This window comes from Schistocerca americana, chromosome 1 (assembly GCF_021461395.2).
Source record: "Schistocerca americana isolate TAMUIC-IGC-003095 chromosome 1, iqSchAmer2.1, whole genome shotgun sequence".
Lineage (NCBI taxonomy): Eukaryota > Metazoa > Arthropoda > Insecta > Orthoptera > Acrididae > Schistocerca > Schistocerca americana.
The window spans coordinates 345,012,670-345,035,490 of NC_060119.1; the positions used below are offsets into that span (position 1 = coordinate 345,012,670).

At 42.8% G+C, this 22,821-nt stretch overlaps 1 protein-coding gene and 1 pseudogene across 1 annotated transcript; one reads left to right on the forward strand and one right to left on the reverse strand.

The window, feature by feature from the left end:
- Positions 1-2,274: 2,274 nt before the first annotated feature.
- LOC124622460 lies at positions 2,275-9,931 on the reverse strand. Its single transcript, XM_047148167.1, has 2 exons — positions 9,841-9,931; positions 2,275-3,953 (listed from the first exon to the last, which is right to left on the reverse strand). The coding sequence occupies exons 1-2, from the start codon at positions 9,905-9,907 to the stop codon at positions 2,812-2,814; spliced, it is 1,209 nt and encodes a 402-aa protein (XP_047004123.1). The 5' UTR covers positions 9,908-9,931; the 3' UTR covers positions 2,275-2,811.
- Positions 4,416-4,533, forward strand: LOC124561169 (annotated as a pseudogene).
- Positions 9,932-22,821: the final 12,890 nt, after the last annotated feature.

The following is a 22,821-nucleotide window of genomic DNA, read 5'->3' on the forward strand; positions in this document are numbered from 1 at the left end:
GAAACGACGGAGAGGCTTCGTCCCGCCGTAGCCCCACAACAGGCCACAGCAGTCCACCCACCCCACCACCGCCCTACGCCGAACCCAGGGTTATTGTGCGGTATGCATCGAACAACACGAACGCCACGTGCTGTTAACACGAAGCGTGAAATCCGCGATAGCGGAACATTACGAGAATTGCAGCCAAGATGCAGATTTTCAACAACATACGTATCCTGACCAAGGAACGCAACCGCAACATTTATAGATAGAAAGTCCGAGAACCGGTAGACCTTCTGAGAGCGAATACAATTTCAATAAAGATGATACAGACTTCCAGGTTCGTGGCTTCCGCCTTCAGGGATGTAGATATGCAGTTGAGCCATCTAAGAACGAAAGTAATTTTAAACCTAGAAAATCAAGGGAGTGAAATGTTACATTACTGCTAAACTACCGTACAGTTTACTACTTCAGTTTTATTCACACGGATTCATAATTTATACTTTATGCGTTAGTTAATTACAATTATTAGTTCTCAAATGTTCTACATGTCAAATTAAGTACAAAATACCTGTTTTATACCTTTCTGCAGCCTTAAAATTTATGATTTAGTAGTCAAGTGTTAATAGAGATGATTTCAGTAGGATTCCAGCTTCGTTGTTTCCCACCAGCAAGGAAGTAAATAAGCGGTAATGGTGCGTGAGAAATACAAACAAACGAGAGGAAGTCATGTATGCGGTATTTTGATAAACATTCCCCCTCACTTGCGCTGCGTGTTTCGCTACCTGTCTATTGGTGATGGCCCTCTAATAGTAGCCCAAAAAATTTCATCTAGTAATCCTACTTCTTTAGAGCGAGCACAGGAAGCGTCCCCTTTTGTAACTGAAAGGGCCACTGGTTGTAGACAGTGTCACGCTAAACGTGAACATCATAGGTCCTTGAAGAATATCGCAGCATAGGGCTCGAAATTGAAGATTTTACCTACGGAGAGAATTTTTAAAAACATAGGGTACTGTATGACTTCGAAAGCTGGAAACTCTCAACAGGTGATGTCAAACGTCTAGAAGCCAAAAAAAAAAATGTGCTTCTGAAAGAGGGTGCTCAAAGCAGATGGATGGAAAGGAAAATTAATTTAATAGTATTAAAAGGGAAAAGCACACAGAAAAATAACCTCAGAGTCACCGGTGAAAGTAAATTATTCCTTTTCGAGCACATTCTAAGGTATAATTGCAACTCTGAAACGTTTTCGATGTAGAGAGACTTGGAAATAAAGGCAGAAGAAAACCAAGAAACAAGATTATACATTAACTGATGCAGAGCATGGTGCACCGAAATTACGAAAAAAGTACAGACAAAAGATGTGAACAGCGACAGTAACGAGGCATAGCTTTTAACAAAAGATAGCTGGATAATGCAAGGACTACGTCAGCTGTTGTATTATAGTAACTCTTGAAATGTTCCTGAACAATATATTAACGAATATCTGACACGTCTTCAAATGTCTGTGCAAATGTTAGTGCGAAATACAGTGAAAGATTCGCTTAAGATGTGCTGTTGCAGTACTATTACACACACGCACGCGCGCGCGCGCACACACACACACACACACACACACACACACACACACACACACACACACTATTTAGTACACTAAGTCGATGCTTGGTATCATAGACATGACTGTATGAAAGAAAGTATTAGTGAACTAGCGAAGATTGTGACGCCTAAGTAAGAATTGGTCGATGGCCCATTGACAAAATTCTACATACAGGACGCTACAGAGTATGTATTCGCTGTTGACTTTCAGTATGATGTCCAGTAGTAACACTTACATGCGATTTGGCTTCATAAGAGTAAAATACACAAAAACAGCAGAGATTCGAAGCGGAGCAACACTACACAATACTACGACAACTCTCCTACTGAAGAAGTCTTGTACTTTTCGTAATTCCAAACATAAAATTACACCTTTTGTTGCTTGTTCCGTGTACAGCACATTCTCGTTTATTATCACTTCTTGCAACCGCTTTCCCTAAGAGACGGAGTATATTGATGATACAGTTTCAAATGTCGCTGAATTTTGTCTTACCGGTTCGTTATACAAAAAGTAATACATGCAGAAGAAACGCTTAGTCTGAATGACTGATATGCAATGAGAATACTTCCATAACTTAATAACATAAAGATAAAATTTAAAATATGCATGTGTCTTCATTCACACTGTAGTTTTGAGCACAAAGTATTGTTTTTACATCCAAATTTTCTTTTATTTTTCAAAAATTCATACATACAAATTATGTTTAAGTTAGAAAATACGTTACATCGGATTTTGTTGTCATGTACATTCATCATGTTTCCTCCACTGTAACCTTGTTCTATAATCATGCACCTAAGTAGTAAAGTCGGAAAAAAGTGAGAAATTAACTGTGCTCCGTATACCATATAAACATAATTGCTAGTATTCCCATGTTGCAATCCAATAACCAAACTTTCTCTAAAATAAATATGTCACAAATATAGCAAAATTACTTGTACTGGATACATTTACTCTATTTGGTAGACATAAGTTTCAAGAGAGAATCGGAATGTGTAAATCAAAAGTCGCGATAATCTCTTAACTTTAGGAATATGCGTTCAAAGAAGGCACAAAAAGCTTCAAGTGAAATTCTGATATCAGTAAAATTCAAGGACTGTGAGCTAACCGAAATAAAGAGTTACAGATGTATTTACATTCTTTGTTGGATCCCATAGAAGTCCGGAATACGGATTTCGTCTGGTGTGGCTTCCTTGTGATTTCTGAATTTAATTCGAAGTGCTTTCCAGTTGAAAGGCTTAGGTAAGCAGAGAGTTAACGGTGAGGTTGGGCGCGTCGACCACGACTCTCTTGAAGTCTGCATATTCGCAGCAGTACGAGTAGCCCATCTTCTGGTTATTGGCCTTCCAAGTTAACCAGCTGATCTTGGTGCATACGTCTTTGCAGATGAAGTAGTCAGAGCCAGGGTTCTTAATGTACGGGTTGTTTACACCTAGGAACACTACAGCTGCCTTAGTATCCTTTCTATACAGAATCTTCCAAAAGAGCTTCGGCACTGGAATGTAGTTTGTGCCGTTAGTATAAAGGTACAACTCCGTCTCGGCATTTCTCTTGTTGGGCAGCGTTGTGATTCCGTGCGTACCCGTGTAGATTTGCAGCTCGACGAGGTTTGTTGCAACATAGGAATGTACATTGTCCTCCATGGTTTTCCAGTTGCCACCATTGAATGTTTGCCACTGCGGTGCAGCATTCATGTAGAAGAATGTGACGTATTCCTGCGCGCCAAGGCTGAAATCAGACTTAGCAGTGAGGTGTCCTTTGGAAAGGAAGTAGTCGGTCGTTAGAGAAATGTACCTGGACCCCAAGTTAGGGTCCTCCAGCAGTTTTCCGACCGTGTCGATCTGCGTGGTCCTTCTGTATTGATTATCCATGTCAATGTTGGGGAAGAAGGTGCCATTCAACCAGTCGGGCCGGGGGAAACCGGCCTGGCTGCCCCCTATTTCGCGGACCATCGTGAAGTGGTCGTACACCGTGCTGTAGGAGCGAGCGTCGAAGCAGGCGTCGATGAGCGTGTAGAAGTCGGGGCCGACCTGGAAGCCTAGCTGGATCTCCTGATACTGACTTCTGCTGCCGCACGTTTTGGCCGGATTCCTCTCCGATGGTTTCGGCTGGGACACGCATCGGAGATCACTGAAGTTGTAGGCCGTACCGCCGATGGTGAAGGTGGTGCCGGAGAAGCAGGTGGCTGTCGCCAGCGGCTGTTTCGTCACCACGAGGGCGTTGTCGGGACACGCGACGATGATCTGCTGGTTCTGCCTGAGCAATATTTTCCCCGAGGAGTCCGGCGTGACGAAGCCGTGCACGTCTTTGCTTCCGCCGGGCTTCAGCAGCAGCGGCTGAGGGTAGGGCATCTTGGATTTGTTTACGTCCACCAAACAGCCTGTAATTTGAATAGAAATGTCATTATAACTGAACTGATAACTCAGTTTCACAACAGGCTGCAAAAATATAATTGCGTAGGTTTCCGCGGCCAGAGTCAGTCGACATAAAAGTTTTCTGGGTATGGTACCGCGTCATAATGTAAAAAACCACTGCTACTGGAGGAAAACCAACGACTCGGCCACGATTGCAGCGGCCTCCTTCTGGGTCTTGCTTACCACCTCAGATGAACTTTGGAACCAGGTGAATGCAGCTTCGATATCTGTATAACAGGACGCCATTCGCTCCTCAAACGCGTCCATGCCGTCACGCACGCAACAAGCTATCAGGGCCCATGGTGGATCCTGTGCCTAGCAGGCAACAGGACACATGCTAAATCGAAGAGACTGAAATGTTAATCATTTCTGCAGAACATACTACTGTACATGTCCTCTGAATATGAACGTCCTATCTGTAATTGTTCGCCAACGGCCTTGCCACAGTGGCTACACCGGTTCCCGTCAGATCACCGAACTTAAGCGCTGTCGGGCTGGCCTAGCACTTGGATGGGTGACCATCCGGTCTTCCGAGCGCTGTTGGCAAGCGGGGTGAACCCAGCCTTGTGAGGCAAACTGAGGAGCTATTTCATTGAGGAGTAGCGGCTCCGGTCTCGGAAACTGACATACGGCCGGGAGAGCGGTGTGCTGACCACATGGCCCTCCATATCCGCATCCAGTGACACCTGTGGGCTGAGGATGACACAGCAGCCGGCCGGTAGCTTTCGGACTTCATGGCCTTTTCGGGAGGAGAAGTAGTAAAGTATCTCTAACTGTTCAAGGTGCTCTGTTTTATCTGAACATGAGTGTATAATAGGTAATGTACGAGGGGATATCAATAAGTAATGCAACACATTTTTTTTTTCTAAAGGCAGCTTGGTTTTATTCAGAATTCCAGTACATCATATCATTCTCCTTTCTTTTTGGCTACAAAATTCTATTTTTCAACGCATATTATCGTTGAGTGCGACGGCTTTACGTCACCTTACTGGCAGGTCCTGTATACCCTCATAATGCCACTCTACTGGTCGACATGTTGCTGTATCAGGGCACTTTGACCTATTGAATTACATCCTCTTACCGGTAGCCATACCCATCATTCCTGGGGAGTGCATCTTTCATTGAGTCAGAGAGATGGAAGTCGAAGGTGAGAGATCCGGGCTGGGTCTTCCCAGAAGAAGGCCACTGCAATCGTGGCCGAAACGTTGCTTTTTCTCCAGCAGCAGTAGTTGTTTACATTATGATGCGGTACCATACCCAGAAAACTTTTAGGCTGCAAAAAGATTAGAATATAGAATGCTGTCAAAGAATTTGCGCACAGTAAGTCTGACATTTTCTCACCGACAGTAATTCATTTACTTGAAATTTTTATCAAAGTCAGAGCAAGAGTTTGCTGTTGCTTCATCCAAAATCACAAAATCGGTTAACCTACTCAAGCGAGAGTGAAATACACTAAGATTTCAAAAAGAATGTAATACACTGCTGCCCATCGAAGTTGCAACAACGGAAATATGTTGTTGTTGTTGTGGTCTTCAATCCTGAGACTGGTTTGATGCAGCTCTCCATGCTACTCTATCCTGTGCAAGCTTCTTCATCTCCCAATACCTACTGCAACCTACATCCTTCTGAATCTGCATAGTGTATTCATCTCTTGGTCTCCCTCTACGATTTTTACCCTCCACACTTCCCTCCAATACTAAATTGGTGATCCCTCGATGCCTCAAAACATGTCCTACCAACCGATCCCTTTTACTAGTCAAGTTGTGCCACTTCTCTTCTCCCCAATCCTATTCAATACCTCCTCATTAGTTATATGATCTACCCATCTAATCTTCAGCATTCTTCTGTAGCACCACGTTTCGAAAGCTTCTATTCTCTTCTTGTCCAAACTAGTTACCGTCCGTGTTTCACTTCCATTCATGGCTACGCTTCATACAAATACTTTCAGAAACGACTTCCTGACACTTAAATGTATACTCGATGTTAACATTTTCTCTTTTTCAGAAACGCTTTCCTTGCCATTGCCAGTCTACATTTTATATCCTCTCTACTTCGACCATCATCAGTTATTTTGCTCCCCAAATAGCAAAACTCCTTTACTACTTTAAGTGTCTCATTTCCTAATCTAATTCCCTCAGCATCACCTGATTTAATTCGAACATTCCATTATCCTCGTTTTGCTTTTGTTGATGTTCATCTTATATCCTCCTTTCAAGACACTATCCATTCCGTTCAACTGCTCTTCCAAGCCCTTTGCTGTCTCTGACAGAATTACAATGTCGTCGGCGAACCTCAAAGTTTTTATTTCTTCTTCGTGGATTTTAATACCTACTCCGAAATTTTCTTTTGTTTCCTTCACTGCTTGCTCAATATACAGATTGAATAACATCGGGGATAGGCTACAACCCTGTCTCACTCTCTTTCCAACCACAGCTTTCCTTTCATGTCCCTCGACTCTTATAACTGCCATCTGGTTTCTGTACAAATTGTAAATAGACTTTCGATCCCTGTATTTTACCCCTGCCACCTTCAGAATTTGAAAGAGAGTACTCCAGTTAACATTGTCAAAAGCTTTCTCTAAGTCTACAAACGCTAGAAACTTTGGTTTGCCTTTCCTTAATCCATCTTCTAAGATAAGTCATAGGGTCAGTATTGCCTCACGTGTTCCAACATTTCTACGAAATCCAAACTGATCTTCCCCGAGGTCGGCTTCTCCCAGCTTTTCCATTCGTCTGTGTAGAATTTGTGTTAGTAATTTGCAGCCGTGACTTATTAAACTGATAGTTCTGTAATTTTCACATCTGTCAACACCTGCTTTCTTTGGGATTGGAATTATTATATTCTTCTTGCAGTCTGAGGATATTTCGCCTGTCTCATACATCTTGCTCACCAGATAGTAGAGTTTTGTCAGGGCTAGCTCTCCGCGACTACCTGTAGTTCTAATGGAATTTTGTCTACTCCCGGTGCCGTGTTCCGACTTAGGTCTTTCAGTGCTCTGTCAAACTTTTAACGCAGTATCATATCTCTCATTTCATCTTCATCTACATCTTCTTCCATTTCCATAATATTGTCCTCAAGTACAAACACTGAGACGGAGCGCAGATACAAAGCACCAAGATTTCGCACAGAGAGGCGTGTGAAACTAAAGAACTGCGGATGAAGTCAGCCGGCTTAAACAAAAAGACAAAAAAAGTTTCCTGTGCGGTAGAGTGGTTGCTTATAAATCACAAATTCCAGAAAATTCTTAGACGAACCCGAAACATGAGACTATCTAGGCCTCAGGCAGAGACAGGCGTTAGAAAGAAGTTTTGCGTAGTTGCTTTCACAGCAACTAAGGAACGAAGAGAAACATTGGAACAACATGCGACCAAAGCTGATAGCAGCGCGACAATAAAGACGTGAGAAAGACACCTGTTTATCAATCACACATCAGCTCACACAAGATAGAAAATTGCCACCCTGCACAGGAGGCGTAATCATGGAACGGCGATCAGTCATCAGGCGGCCTTGCAAATTTAGTCCGCCAATGACAGGGCCAAGAGGAGGAAATATTCGACGCGTCTGTGAGCTTAGAGAGTGATGAAAAGCGAAGAGGACAGTTGGGGAGATAGCGTGGAAGCAATAGGACGTGGGGCCCCTCCACCCACCGCTTACATCTGCCTCCCGACACCGTTATATCTCTGTTTCGGCTGCGGCAACACACACCGACATCGCGGATACCGTACCTGGCCATAGGAGGCTCGCTAATGAGTGCTGCGAAGGAAGAGAGAAGGAAGTAGGTTACAGTATGCATGTTCGCCCAGTGCTTGAATACTGCTCAGCAGCGTGGGATCCGTACCAGATAGGGTTGATAGAAGAGATAGAGAAGATCCAACGGAGAGCAGCGCGCTTCGTTACTGGATCATTTAGTAATCGCGAAAGCGTTACCGAGATGATAGATAAACTCCAGTGGAAGACTCTGCAGGAGAGACGCTCAGTAGCTCGGTACGGGCTTTTGTTAAAGTTTCGAGAACATACCTTCACCGAAGAGTCAAGCAGTATATTGCTCCCTCCTACGTATACCTCGCGAAGAGACCATGAAAATAAAATCAAAGAGATTAGAGCCCACACAGAAGCATACCGACAATCCTTCTTTCCACGAACAATACGAGACTGCAATAGAAGGGAGAACCGATAGAGGTACTCAAGGTACCCTCCGCCACACACCGTCAGGTGGCTTGCGGAGTGTGGATGTAGATGTAGATGCAGACGTCACCGCTACGAGGCGACACGCCGTAACGGCTCAGCGTCTGCTGCCGATGTCGCCACACGACGAACGACCGTGAACGATGGTGAGATGATTCATTCCCCTTCCAGCCCCCCCCCCCCCCAGTCCCCACTCCCCTTTTTCCCCCTAAATAAGTGAGTCGTATCCACGCCGAGTTAAATCGGCCTTCAGATTTGTAATTTTATGTAGAAAAAGTACAGTGATAAAAGCTAATGTCACATTGAAAAGAAAATTGTGTAAATCAATAGTGATGTCATAGAAACAGTTCATTATTTTTGTATTTCGCATAATGCGCAATAACATGTGCAAATAGCCTATTGGATAACGTCGAAAGCTCCAAGACATATGTCGAATAATGCCGTTGTATACAAAGAAGACTTGGCTAGAACGTTGTAGCGAAATGCAAGAAGACCTGCATAAGATCGTTACTTGGCACAGGGAGCGGCAGTTGACCCTCAACATACACAAATGTAAAGTATTGCGCGTTATTATATGGTTACAAGACTGCTAAACACGCGCTGGAAGCAGTAACATCCAACATGTCTAGAAATGTGCTTACGAAGCGGTTTAAAATGTAACGACCACATGAAACTAGTCGTAGGTGTGCCAGGTTCCAAACTGACTCATTGGGCTACATCTGAGGAACCGTGGTCCCGCCAGGAGGGAGATGGTGGAGTCTCATACTCCTTCACAGAGCGTATGGGAACGATGCGGGAGACCCGCAGCGTCTTGCTAGGCAAGGTTCTAGTGGAGGTGGTTTTCCTTTGCCTACCTCCGACCGAAATGGGGATGAATCGAAGACGACACAACAACACTCAATCATCTCGAGGCAGGTGAAAAACCCTTGACCACGCCAGGAATCGAACCCGGGACCTCGCGCTCGGAAGCGAGAACGCTACCGCGAGACCACAAGCGGCGGACAGGAAGGAGATAATATAACGAAATCCTTTCTCGACTGACACCTCAATATTGCTCGGTAGTTTGGGACTCGCACACGTACAGTACGGATGGTGAAAATAGAGAATACCCACAGAAGAGCAGGGCCTTTCGTGACAAGTTCGTTTAACAATCGCCAAAGAGTCGCGGAGGTGTTCAACTCCAGCGGCTGTAGCTACAACAAAGGCTTTGCCAAGCACACTATGGATTCCTGTTTGGATTCCATGAGAGTAGTTTCTTGGAAGAATCAACCTACGTACTACTACTTGCTATCTATATCACGCGAAAATGGCTTGAATATATAGTTAGAGGCATCCAAACTCAGACGGAAGCTTGGTAACAATCGTTCTTCCCGCGTAATATTTGCGGCTACAACGGGAAAGCTGGAAGAGTTAATGGTACACAAAGTACAACCTCCGTACACAATAAGGTAGCTTGTGGAGTACAGCCACAAATGTAGATGTAAATGAGGAATAGATGGACAAGAGAAAAAATGGAAGAGTAAGCAAAACTGGTGTTTCAAAAGTAAGTTTACATTGAGCTTCGGTTCCCAGTTTGGACTTACGGCAAATAGACACGGACTATAATGGAAAATGAAGAATTTCACCGTGAGGGACGAGGTGAGGTACGTGTTGGGGTCAGCACTGTACCTGCGTGGGGCTGCGGGGAGGCGTGGCCAGCCATGGCGAGAAGAGCCAGCAGCAGCAGAGCGGCCATCGTGGAGTTCTTCGGACTGAAGAGGCCGCCCGTCGCCACGCGCTTATATTGCGGCGCGTGTCCACTATCAGGTAAATTTCCGCAAGTGGCTTGAAGAAACCACTTCTGGAAGTCGACAGGATATGGAAGCACCCACGGAAGCTGACTCCCTTTAATTTCGTAATGTTGTAGAAGCTGCTTTCGCAACCTAGAGAAAACGTTTCCTAGTTCCTTGTACCTTTCTGGAAGTACTCGCCGAACTTGCCAGTTGCTGCAAGTTTTTGAGACACTCACAGAAGTTGTGCGTGGACAGTACGAAATGTCGGTGTTGAAGTACTTGTTGACCACTGAAAAAAACGCAGCAGTTAATTTAAAGAGTCGAGGGTGTTCCTGTGTTGTGTGACACACACAATACGTGGTTTTCAAAAACAGGATTAAGAACAGGGCACACTGTAAAATATTCTGTGGAGTTTGAAATTAGAGAAGAGGAGACACGTAAAAAAATTCACAATTTGCGCACTCAGTATCTCCAGGCAATTAATTAAGCGTTGACACGAAAAACTATACGAATCGGAGATGATTTGTGTAGAAGTAAATGGGATTTATTTCATACTTACGTTTCACGCCTACTCACCAGAGGAAAGAGACGACAATTGGATGAGTGAAGCAGATTTAATATTCATCAAAAATGTTTATTACTACAAATGTATATAGGTTTACGCTCACATAAGAAATCATCTGAAATTTAAAGTCATCTGTATCGCCTTTCTTGTTCTCCTTCTAGTGATACAGAGTAATCTGTAAATTCATTTCGCACTTCCTTGGCTCACGGGTCAGTTATGTATGTTTATGAGTTCCAGCGGTATATTTCTGTCTGCTCTTTTTGTATTTCCGCCAGCCTCCTGGAGTTTTTAAATCTTGAGAATCAAACGTACCATGCGGCGAATGAATGGAATTGGTGCTGTCGTATTTTACTACAAAGTTTTGGAGTGCACAAACTGCTCTGAAAAGTTTTTGGCGTAGAAGAATTAGCGTTCATAGTCAAAACATGTGCATGTAAGTCCCATAATTTTCAAATACAACGATTTTGCGTTGTTTGACTGCTTAAAAAAAAGGATATAATCACTAAAGTGCCAAAGAAACTGGTATAGACATATATATTCAAATACAGACATGTGTAAACAGACAGAATACGGTGTTGCGGTCGACAACGCCTATATAAGACAAGTGTCTGGCGCAGTTGTTAGATCTGTTACTGCTGCTACAATGGCAGATTATCAAGATTTAAGCGAGTCTGAATTTGGCGTTATAGTCGGCGCACGAGCGATCGGATACGGCATCTCCGAAGTAGCGATCAAGTGGGAATTTTCCCGTGCGATCATTTCACGAGTGTACCGTGAATATCAGGAATCCGGCAAAACAACAAATTTACGATATTACTGTGGCTGGAAAAAGATCCTGCAAGAACGGGACCAATGATGACTCAAGAGAATCGTTCAACATGACAGAACTGCAACCCTACCGCAAATTGCTGCAGATTTCAATGCTGAGCCATGAGAAGTGTCAGCGTACGAACCATTTAACGAAACGTCATCGATATGCGCTCTTTTTTTTCCTGGGCCCGTCAACACCGACGTTGGACTGTTGACGACTGGAAACGTGTTGCCTGGCCGACGAGTCTCGTTTCAAATTGTATCGAGCGGTTGCACTTGTACGGATATGAGGACAACCCCATGAGTCCATGCACCTTGTATGTCAGCAGGGGGGTGAGTAAGCAGGTGGAGGCTCTGTAATAGAGTGCGCCGTGTGCAATTGGAGTGAATTGGACCCCTAATACATCCATTGTGCATTCCGACCGACTTCGGCAAATCCAGCAGGGCAATGCGACACCCCATACGTCCAGAATAGCTACAGAGTGGCTCAAGGAACACTCTTCTGAGTTTAAACACTTCTGCTGGCCACCAAACTTCACAGACATGAACATTATTGAGCATATGTGGGATGCCTTGCAACGTTCTGTTCAGAAGAGATCTCCACCCCCTCGTACTCTTACGAATTTATGGACAACCTTGCAGCATTCATGTGTCTATTCCCTCCAGTACTACTTCAGACATTAATCGATTCCATGCCACCTGCGTGCTGTGCTCGCGTGAGCCCTACGAGATATTAGGCAGGTGCACCAGTCTCTTGGCTCTTTAGTGTATAAAATGAAGCCCTACCCTTAGGAAGCCCTCAACGCATAATTGGCTGTTGAAAATTTTGGGTCTTACATGCACACGTTTTAACTGTGAACGCAAATTCTTATAAAACAGGAAATTTTCATAGTGGTTTGTGCTCTCCAAAACTTTATAGTAACAGACGAGAGCAGAAATGCCATTTACTCCCCTCTTGACACACTTGATTCTCAAGATTTACAAATGCAAGGAGACTGCCACAAACTCTAGTACATATATATATATATATATATATATATATATATATATATATATATATATATATATAACGAGGATGGGGGTAAGAGGGGGCTCTCCTTCCCCCTTCCATGCCACTTCTGGAATCTGAGCTAAGAAAATTTTATTCACTTACTGAGTGGACAATCATCAATTGTCAAGGATATTGAAAAATTTTTTGTGTCACTTATAAGAATTAGTTCTTGTGGCATGACACGTGTTGTAAGAGTCCTACCAAAAATGAAAATTTTAGAGCACGGTGCCCCTGCAACAATTTCTACCGACACCCACGAATGGATGTCTTTATGATTGATGTAGACGCTGACTTCTTCCTTGGTAGACTCTATAATTATATGCAACACCGACACAGTTTGGAAAATAGCATATATTTTCAAAATCATTAACGGTCTGTAACCATTCTGTTCTGGAAAACACACTCAATCACACAGAAGTAATAAAATAAACTCTGAGAGAAAAGGAAATAAAAGATGGAAATACTGACGCTGTTATAACAGGCCAACTGAAACAATGCACAAGCCTACTGATCAGCGTCAGGTTTTTGGGTATTATAGTGTACTGCGGTCGGCAGGAGAGAAATAGCTGTCAATTTGAAGATACTTTTTTATAACTAAAGAAAAAAAACGCATTCTTGTCATACAGTAACTTTTAAACGCGGAACAAACAAACAAAAAAAAAGAAAACACAATTCTGTGGTAGAAAAACAGTTAAGGAAACAATGCAACGGAAGAAAATACCGACAAAAGCTACTCTACCAACTACAACGTGCTACTACAAGGCTAAGGCGAATGAATACAAGGCTAGAGCCGGCGTCCGTATTGTCCAGAGCTGTTCCTAGCGCTTTCGCCGGCCGGAGTGGCCGAGCGGTTCTAGGCGCTACAGTCTGGAACCGCGCGACCGCTACGGTGGCAGGTTCGAATCCTGCCTCTGGCACGGATGTGTGTGATGTCCTTAGGTTAGTGAGATTTAAGTAGTTCTAAGTTCTAGGAAACTGATGACCTCAGAAGTTAAGTCCCATAGTGTTCAGAGCCATTTGAACCCACTTGTTCCTAGCGATTGGTAAACACTGCCTGTCTGACTGTCTAGGTGTGCTTATAAATCCATGTCGGCGGAGTGCTACAAAAGTCATTATGAGTTCCGATTGGTGGAACACTGTCACATGTTGACTGGCCAAGTAGTTCCTTGTTTATCTGGAAAATCTGTTAATGTTTCTGGCCGCTGCCGATTTTTCTCTCCGCGCTGCTGAATGGAGGTTAGCAACCCATCTTGCGTGTCGGTTCTGCTAGCCCTCTAACAATAAGGGGCCGCTACGACAGGTATTACTTGGCATCTGAACTGCACTCCTGGAAATTGAAATAAGAACACCGTGAATTCATTGTCCCAGGAAGGGGAAACTTTATTGACACATTCCTGGGGTCAGATACATCACATGATCACACTGACAGAACCACAGGCACATAGACACAGGCAACAGAGCATGCACAATGTCGGCACTAGTACAGTGTATATCCACCTTTCGCAGCAATGCAGGCTGCTATTCTCCCATGGAGACGATCGTAGAGATGCTGGATGTAGTCCTGTGGAACGGCTTGCCATGCCATTTCCACCTGGCGCCTCAGTTGGACCAGCGTTCGTGCTGGACGTGCAGACCGCGTGAGACGACGCTTCATCCAGTCCCAAACATGCTCAATGGGGGACAGATCCGGAGATCTTGCTGGCCAGGGTAGTTGACTTACACCTTCTAGAGCACGTTGGGTGGCACGGGATACATGCGGACGTGCATTGTCCTGTTGGAACAGCAAGTTCCCTTGCCGGTCTAGGAATGGTAGAACGGTGGGTTCGATGACGGTTTGGATGTACCGTGCACTATTCAGTGTCCCCTCGACGATCACCAGTGGTGTACGGCCAGTGTAGGAGATCGCTCCCCACACCATGATGCCGGGTGTTGGCCCTGTGTGCCTCAGTCGTATGCAGTCCTGATTGTCACGCTCACCTGCACGGCGCCAAACACGCATACGACCATCATTGGCACCAAGGCAGAAGCGACTCTCATCGCTGAAGACGACACGTCTCCATTCGTCCCTCCATTCACGCCTGTCGCGACACCACTGGAGGCGGGCTGCACGATGTTGGGGCGTGAGCGGAAGACGGCCTAACGGTGTGCGGGACCGTAGCCCAGCTTCATGGAGACGGTTGCGAATGGTCCTCGCCGATACCCCAGGAGCAACAGTGTCCCTAATTTGCTGGGAAGTGGCGGTGCGGTCCCCTACGGCACTGCGTAGGATCCCACGGTCTTGGCGTGCATCCGTGCGTCGCTGCGGTCCGGTCCCAGGTCGACGGGCACGTGCACCTTCCGCCGACCACTGGCGACAACATCGATGTACTGTGGAGACCTCACGCCCCACGTGTTGAGTAATTCGGCGGTACGTCCACCCGGCCTCCCGCATGCCCACTATACGCCCTCGCTCGAAGTCCGTCAACTGCACATACGGTTCACGTCCACGCTGTCGCGGCATGCTACCAGTGTTAAAGACTGCGATGGAGCTCCGTATGCCACGGCAAACTGGCTGACACTGACGGCGGCGGTGCACAAATGCTGCGCAGCTAGCGCCATTCGACGGTCAACACCGCGGTTCCTGGTGTGTCCACTGTGCCGTGCGTGTGATCATTGCTTGTACAGCCCTCTCGCAGTGTCCGGAGCAAGTATGGTGGCTCTGACACACCGGTGTCAATGTGTTCTTTTTTCCATTTCCAGGAGTGTATATTGATCATCGCGACCATGAGGTCAAACCCAAATTAAAACGGTTGACACAATATGTGGTAGCGTACGTTTCTACAGAATTTGGGAATACAATTGCTTAGTGGACGTGGGGTGAAACAAATTTCATGTGCATGCCGTTCAAAGAAGTGCATGATTCAGAAGGCAACTGCTTTGTAAGTTTTCTTATTGAGCGAATAATGCGAGTGAGTTATGAAATATCGGAATACTAACTTACAAATACTCTCTTTTCAAACATTCAAATACCTGTAGAGGCACACAGCAGTTCACAGGTGTTCAACAGATTGCGATCACCTGGACTCGGAAAACGGACAGAAGCGAGTAAAGTAAAAAATAAATTAGTTAAATATGCAGCAAAATTTGGGGGGGGGGGGGGGGGAAGCAACTGTTGGGGAACATGATTTTGTTACTGGGGAAATTGGGGACTATTTTATCTGCATAACCTTACTACTAGTATCATCTCTGATATTTTACTTCAAAGAACACATACTTAGTTTCCTCGATATTGACTAGATCTCTCTCTCTCCCTCTCCCTCTCTCTCCCTCTCTCACCCTCTCTCTCTCTCTACAAATTAGTGGATACGCCTTTCCTTTTTTCGTCTCTGATTTTAGCATTATATAGTAATTGACACCAATTCAGACGATATTATGGCAGATAATGGAAAGGGCATTACTGCAAAGAACTACTGAAAAACCGACAGACACCAGTGCAGTCTTTCTTAAGCCAACAGAGAGGAACTGAAAAGTAATCGAGATTCACATTGTTTTCAGTAGATATTAAAAACTGACAGTCCATGGAATGCCTGGTTCACAGTTTTATTGCTCCTTATGGAGTCAAAGAGAGATATGTGCTCATGTGATTTATTGCTTTGTGTGCTTAAAAGATGGTAAACAATGATTTCTGCCGACAGTCGACAAGTGGTTGTCATTTCTACAAATTATGGTACAACAAAGTTGAAGCTTCATTGTTGTATATAGTGTCCATTTCTGGCTCATCTCTTGCTTCACGAAAGAAGTAATTTATTCCGAGCACAGCCACTAAAAGTTACGGGTTTGGATGTCCGTTTTATGGGTCTTTTGTTTATTGTTGTGTTTGCTTCTTTTTGTTACTTCTAGTTCTGTGAGGAAGTAGGTATCTATTACCTGCTCTGATTATTGTGTGAAGATATCAGGCCAAGTTACAAGATTTCTGTACTTTTTGCATGCTTTATTGATGTGGACTAGAGCTTCAACCTTGTTTAAAGGAATGTAAAAAGGAGAAAATAAAGGATTCTCATTTTATTTTTAGAATAAATAAAATTATGACGTAAACACAACATATGAAATCATGCCATTGCGATATGTTCTTATTGAGTGAGATTAAACAGTACTTAGTAGAGTAACGAAATATGTAAATGTGAGTTTGGTTGCCAGATTATGTTTTTATTAATATTGAGTTGGCTTTGTGTATTTTCTGGGTCGTTTGTCTGCCATTAAAATAAAAAGTAATTTAGCCTATTAATTTATTAAATTTCTTGTTTCACCTTCTGGAGATTTAAAAGAGAAAATACTGCATTTGAACTTACTAAGACCTTTGACACAGTACAACGTAGACACAATTGCAATTCCTCTGACTGTGGCAATAAATTAGATTCCGTACTCTATAATGACAAGTCTCTTCAAATGAGCAGTGACGTGGAACAGTACTGGAGGCTCTCACAAGTAATGTTTTGGTGTCATATTTTATTGAAACAGTTGTAAAAAAATAAATGATCAAATCAGTTCATTTTCGGTACATACTGATGCTCCCAATAAACGGAAGAGAAAATGTTTCCCACTTGTAGTAACTTTCTATGATGGCAAAGATGGAATAGTAAATTACCAGTTACAGTTTTTTGAAGAACTGGATGAAACATCAGAGTCTACTACGAATACTACTGTCAAAACATTTGAAATATTTCGTTTGGAGCTTACTAATTTTGTTGCATATACTGCTCTCTCAATACTTTGGTCAATTATGGTCATACCTGCTCCGTGTTTCAGAAGTTGCAAAATCTTGAACTCCTTAAAGCTAACTGCAGTTGTCATTTCTTGCATAATACAGTGACATACTGGGTGAAATTATTACCTTTCGACGTTGAAAGTCTTGTGCTAAGGGTTTACAGTGAATTTTCTTTGAATGTCGAAAGGATGGAGGCGCTTAAAGAATTCTATGCATTTGTTAATTGAGATATCATACCGTTCTTCGCCATATAGTAGTTAGGTGGACAACTGCAGTGCTAAATATGGAAAGACATTTGTTTGACTGGAAAGTGATCAAAATGTATTTCCGGGAAGAGGGGATAAATAATGCAATAAACCTATTCAGTCTTTTGTCGCTAATGAAAAAAGTGGAGTGCCAGAGTACTATGTTTATTTTGTACATTATTTATTAAATTTATTTCAGAAATTTATTGAAGTTCTGGTATCCAGACACATACATCCTGTAAAGTAATATAATATTATGCTCAAATTAAAAGAGGTTATTGATTCATGTAGGAATGATAGCTTCTTTGGAGCAAAAGCTAACCAAGAAATGATAAACCTCAATGAGGTTAACAGAAATAAATTCCAGAATGAAGCTGTTTTAGCCTATTAAAGAGCCAAAGGTTCTCTTACAAACTGGTGTGAATGCGAAAATTGTCATTTTATTATTTTAAGTTACATGGATGTAGGGAAAGTAACTCCTGGATATTTAAAATATGTACGAGCGTCAAAGAAGACATTGATAAACCTAGTTCATGCAAAGAAATTGGTTTATATAATAAAATCTTGGAACAAAATACGGCTGCATGTAGCAATGTCTATGTGAAAAAGAGTCTTTAGTCACATGAATCATTTATGGTCTGAAGCTAATAACAATTGGAGTGCCGATGTGGTAAAAGCAGTAGATTGCCACATGCAACGATTTTCATCAAAGAATTAACGGTGACAAAAATTTGTTTGGGTCTGTATCTAGTAATATTGTGTATAACTTTAATGTTTACAAAGCTTTTTATTGTTTTTGCCCTCAGCCCTAAGATCATAAAGTCCTATCTCCAGGCAATGTTCGATATTTTTGTCACTCAGGTGACTCGTGTCAAATTTCTCACTTTTATAATTTTAAATAATAACAATATTTTGAATGAGTGTAGTCGTTGGAATAACGTCAGTTGTGAGAATGCACAAAAAACATCTTTAAAAATGAACCTATCAATGTGAAGTAATAATCGTGAATTTATGATATATCTACATCTACATGAGTACTCTGCAAGTCACATTTAAGTGCTTGACAGAGGGTTCATCGAACCACAACCATACTATCTCTCTACCATTCCACTCCCGAACAGCGAGCGGAAAAACGAACACCTAAACCTTTCTGTTCGAGCTCTGAATTCTCTTATTTTATTTTGATGATCTTTCCTACCTATGTAGGTTGGGTTCAATAAAATATTTTCGCATTGGAAAGCATTCAGTTGGTGACTGAAATGTCGTAAATAGTTCTCGCCCCGACGAAAAACGTCTTTGCCTTAATGACTTCCATCCCAACTCGCGTATCATATGTGTCACACTCTCTCCCCTATTACGTGATAATACAAAACGAGCTGCCCTTTTTTGCACCCTTTCGATGTCCTCCGTCAATCCCACCTGGTAAGGATCCCACACCGCGCAGCAATATTCTAACAGAGGACGAACGAGTGTAGTGTAAGCTGTCTCTTTAGTGGACTTGTTGCATCTTTTAAGTGTCCTGCCAATGAAACGCAACCTTTGGCTCGCCTTCCCCACAATATTATCTATGTGGTCTTTCCAACTGAAGTTGTTCGTAATTTTAACATCCAGGTACTTAGTTGAATTGACAGCCTTGAAAATTGTACTATTTATCGAGTAATCGAATTCCAACGGATTTCTTTGGGAACTCATGTGGATCACCTCACACTTTTCATTATTTAGCGTCAACTGCCATCTGCCACACCATACAGCAATCTTTTCTAAATCGCTTTGCAACTGATACTGGTCTTCGGATGACCTTACTAGACGGTAAATTACAGCATCATCTGCGAGCAACCTAAGAGAACTGCTCAGATTGTCAGCCAAGTCATTTATATAGATCAGGAACAGCAGAGGTCCCAGGACGCTTCCCTGGGGAACACCTGATATCACTTCAGTTTTACTCGATTGTTTGCCGTCTATTACTACGAACTGCGACCTTCCTGACAGGAAATCACGAATCCAGTCGCACAACTGAGACGATATCCCATAGGCCCGCAGCTTGATTGGAAGTCGCTTGCGAGGAACGGTGTCAAAAGTCTTCCGGAATTCCAGAAACACGGAATCAACCTGAGATCCCCTGTCGATAGCGGCCATTACTTCGTGCGAATAAAGAGCTAGCTGCGTTGCACAAGAACGATGTTTTCTGAAACCATGCTGATTACGTATCAATAGATCGTTCCCTTCGAGGTTATTCATAATGCAAACCGACGTCAATGATATAGGTCTGTAGTTCGATGGATTACTCCTACTACCCTTCTTAAACACTGGTGCGACCTGCGCAATTTTCCGATCTGTAGGTACAGATCTATCGGTGAGCGAGCGGCTGTATATGATTGCTAAGTAGGGAGCTATTGTATCAGCGTAATCTGAAAGAAACCTAATCGGTATACAATCTGGATCTGAAGACTTGCCCATAACAAGCGATTTGCGTTGCTTCGCAACCCCTAAGGTATCTACTTCTAAGAAACTCATGCTAGGAACTGTTCGTGTTTCAAATTCTGGAATATTCCATTCGTCTTCCCTGGTGAAGGAATTTCGGAAAACTGCGTTCAATAACTCCTCTTTAGCGGCACAGCCGTCGGTAACAGTACGATCGGCACTGCGCAGCGAAGGTATTGACTGCGTCTTGTCGCTTGTGTACTTTACATACGACCAGAATTTCTTCGGATTTTCTACCAAATTTCGAGACAATGTTTCGTTGTGGAACCTATTAAAGGCATCTCGCATTGAAGTCCGTGCCAAATTTCGCGCGTCTGTAAATTTTAGCCAATCTTCGGGATTTCGCGTTCTTCTGAACTTCGCATGCTTTTTCCGTTGCCTCTGCAACAGCGTTCGGACCTGTTTTGTGTACCATGGGGGATCAGTTCCATCTCTTACCAATTTATGAGGTATGAATCTCTCAATTGCTGTTGCTACTATATCTTTGAATTTGAGCCACATCTCGTCTACATTTGCATAGTTAGTTCGGAAGGAATGGAGATTGTCTCTTAGGAAGGCTTCTAGTGACACTTTATCCGCTTTTTTAAATAAAATTATTTTGCGTTTGTTTCTGGTGGATTTGGAAGAAACGGTATTGAGCCTAGCTACAACGACCTTGTGATCACTAATCCCTGTATCAGTCATGACGCTCTCTATTAGCTCTGGACTGTTTGTGGCTAAGAGGTCAAGTGTGTTTTCGCAACCATTTACAATTCGCGTGGGTTCGTGGACTAACTGCTCGAAACAATTTTCGGAGAAAGCATTTAGGACAATTTCGGAAGATGTTTTCTGCCTACCACCGGTTTTGAACAAGTATTTTTACCAACACATCGAGGGAAGGTTGAAGTCCCCACCAACTATAACCGTATGAGTGGGGTATTTATTTGTTACGAGACTCAAATTTTCTCTGAACTGTTCAGCAACTATATCATCGGAGTCTGGGGGTCGGTAGAAGGAGCCAATTATTAACTTAGTTCGGCTGTTAAATATAACCTCCACCCATACCAATTCGCAGGGAGTATCTACTTCGACTTCACTATAACATAAACCACTACTGACAGACACAAACACTTCACCACCAATTCTGCCTAATCTATCTTTCCTGAACACCGTCTGATTATATTTTTCCACGCACATAATTTTCAGCAAAACTCCTTATAGATCATTATAATACCACGGTCTCAATGATATTTGACGTAAGAATGTAATCTTCGTGTGTCTTTTGTTTTTCATTTTCTTTAATGGATACAGAATTGTTAAGTGATTTAGATACCTTTCGATAGACTAGGTACAGTTATCTATAAGTGAAGGGGGGGATTTGGGTAATACAGTCCTGCTCTTTGAGTCGTTTGTTCCTGTCACTCGTTTATAGTGATCGGAAATGCAATTTCAGTAGCCAACTGTCTTCTTGTCAACTGGAAAGGACTGCCTGGACGGACAGTGTTAAGTTGATCCGTGGCATTCAACATGAAAAGAGTGTTTCCTTTTAATATAAATTTTTGTGGCGGTAATTCTGACGACTCTAATGAATATAAGAATTCTAAAACATACATCTCGCTGTCAGTTCACTTGTCGGAATGAACAGTGTGCAAACTGTAGTAAATGCGAAATGTATAGTTTACAATGTTGTGTTCGCTGGTATATCACTAAGGCCACAATTACCTCTAACTGTATCCTGAGATTTTATTTGTATTTCATACTTTATGTAAGCACGATTGGCCTTAGTAGCAATAAGTAAATCACAACTCAAGGCGACAGTGACAAATATGTTTGTCGTTTCAGGAAATACAGTCTTTTATAAAAGTCAAATTTTTCGACGGGCAAAAATAGTGGAATATCGCAGTAGCCACGATTATTGTCTGTGTACAAATTATCCAATTAATAAATATTTCAAAACAAAATTGCATTGTAGTAAGATAACATGAAAAGGGATTCTCTTATAAGTGATTAATAAGTTTGCTTCGAAAAATATATTTATGAAGCTGAGCATCTCTATTACGTTAAAATTTTACGTAAATAGTAAGTTTTAGCACAACATCGGCATGAAATGTCAGAAGCCGGAAACAAAAAATAAATTCTAGCGATACCTCATTCATTCCCACAAAATTAGTATGTGTTGAGGAAAAGTGTTGTTTACTCGGCAAGTAATATATTCGATTTAATTTGACAACCCTGCACACCATGAACATACCGATTACATATAGAAAAAACTCTTTTAGTCCCAGTAGTTAGAACCGAGCGGCGCAGTAGAGTTCTTGGTTTCATTTGTGGCCCAGACTTGGGTATTGTCTTTGGACTCTTTCTGCTTGCTTGGTGTTTCCATTAATAAAAACTGCCCGTTGTGGGGAATTACAGCGTCAGTTTGTGTCAGGATGGCTCACATGTTCAAACGGCGATGAAACCAAAGCGTTTTGCAAATTGTGCAAATCCTCTGTACAAACACAGAAAAAAACCATGCGAACAGTAAGCAGCATTTACAGGGCCTAAAATTCTCACAAGCTTGTTGTAACAATTCGAAGCTAGCAACATTGCATGATGCAAGTATCTAGAAGATTTGTTGGCAGCTTTTGACAAGTCATCTATATTTCTCAGTAGAATGAAGCTGCGTAACATTAAATGTGCAGGGATGATTACTGATGTGATGTCGCCGTGTTTGCTTGAGGGTTCCGTGATGACGTGAGCGATAGACCTTACTCGATGACCATGGGCGATAGTGCCTTCATTGACACCAAGAAAACGTTGTGCATCATATTGCGTTATTTTAGCCAAAACAAGAAAAAGCTCATAACTACGTTTTGTAGATGGCTGTAAATAGGTGAAGAAGTTGACTCATTAAGTAATCCGTTTAAGAAATTAGCTAGCTAAAGATGGCCTTAATTTAAGTAAGTCGTTGGGTACAGGTGCTAATGTTATGGTAACATCATTCATTACCTTCTGTTCGG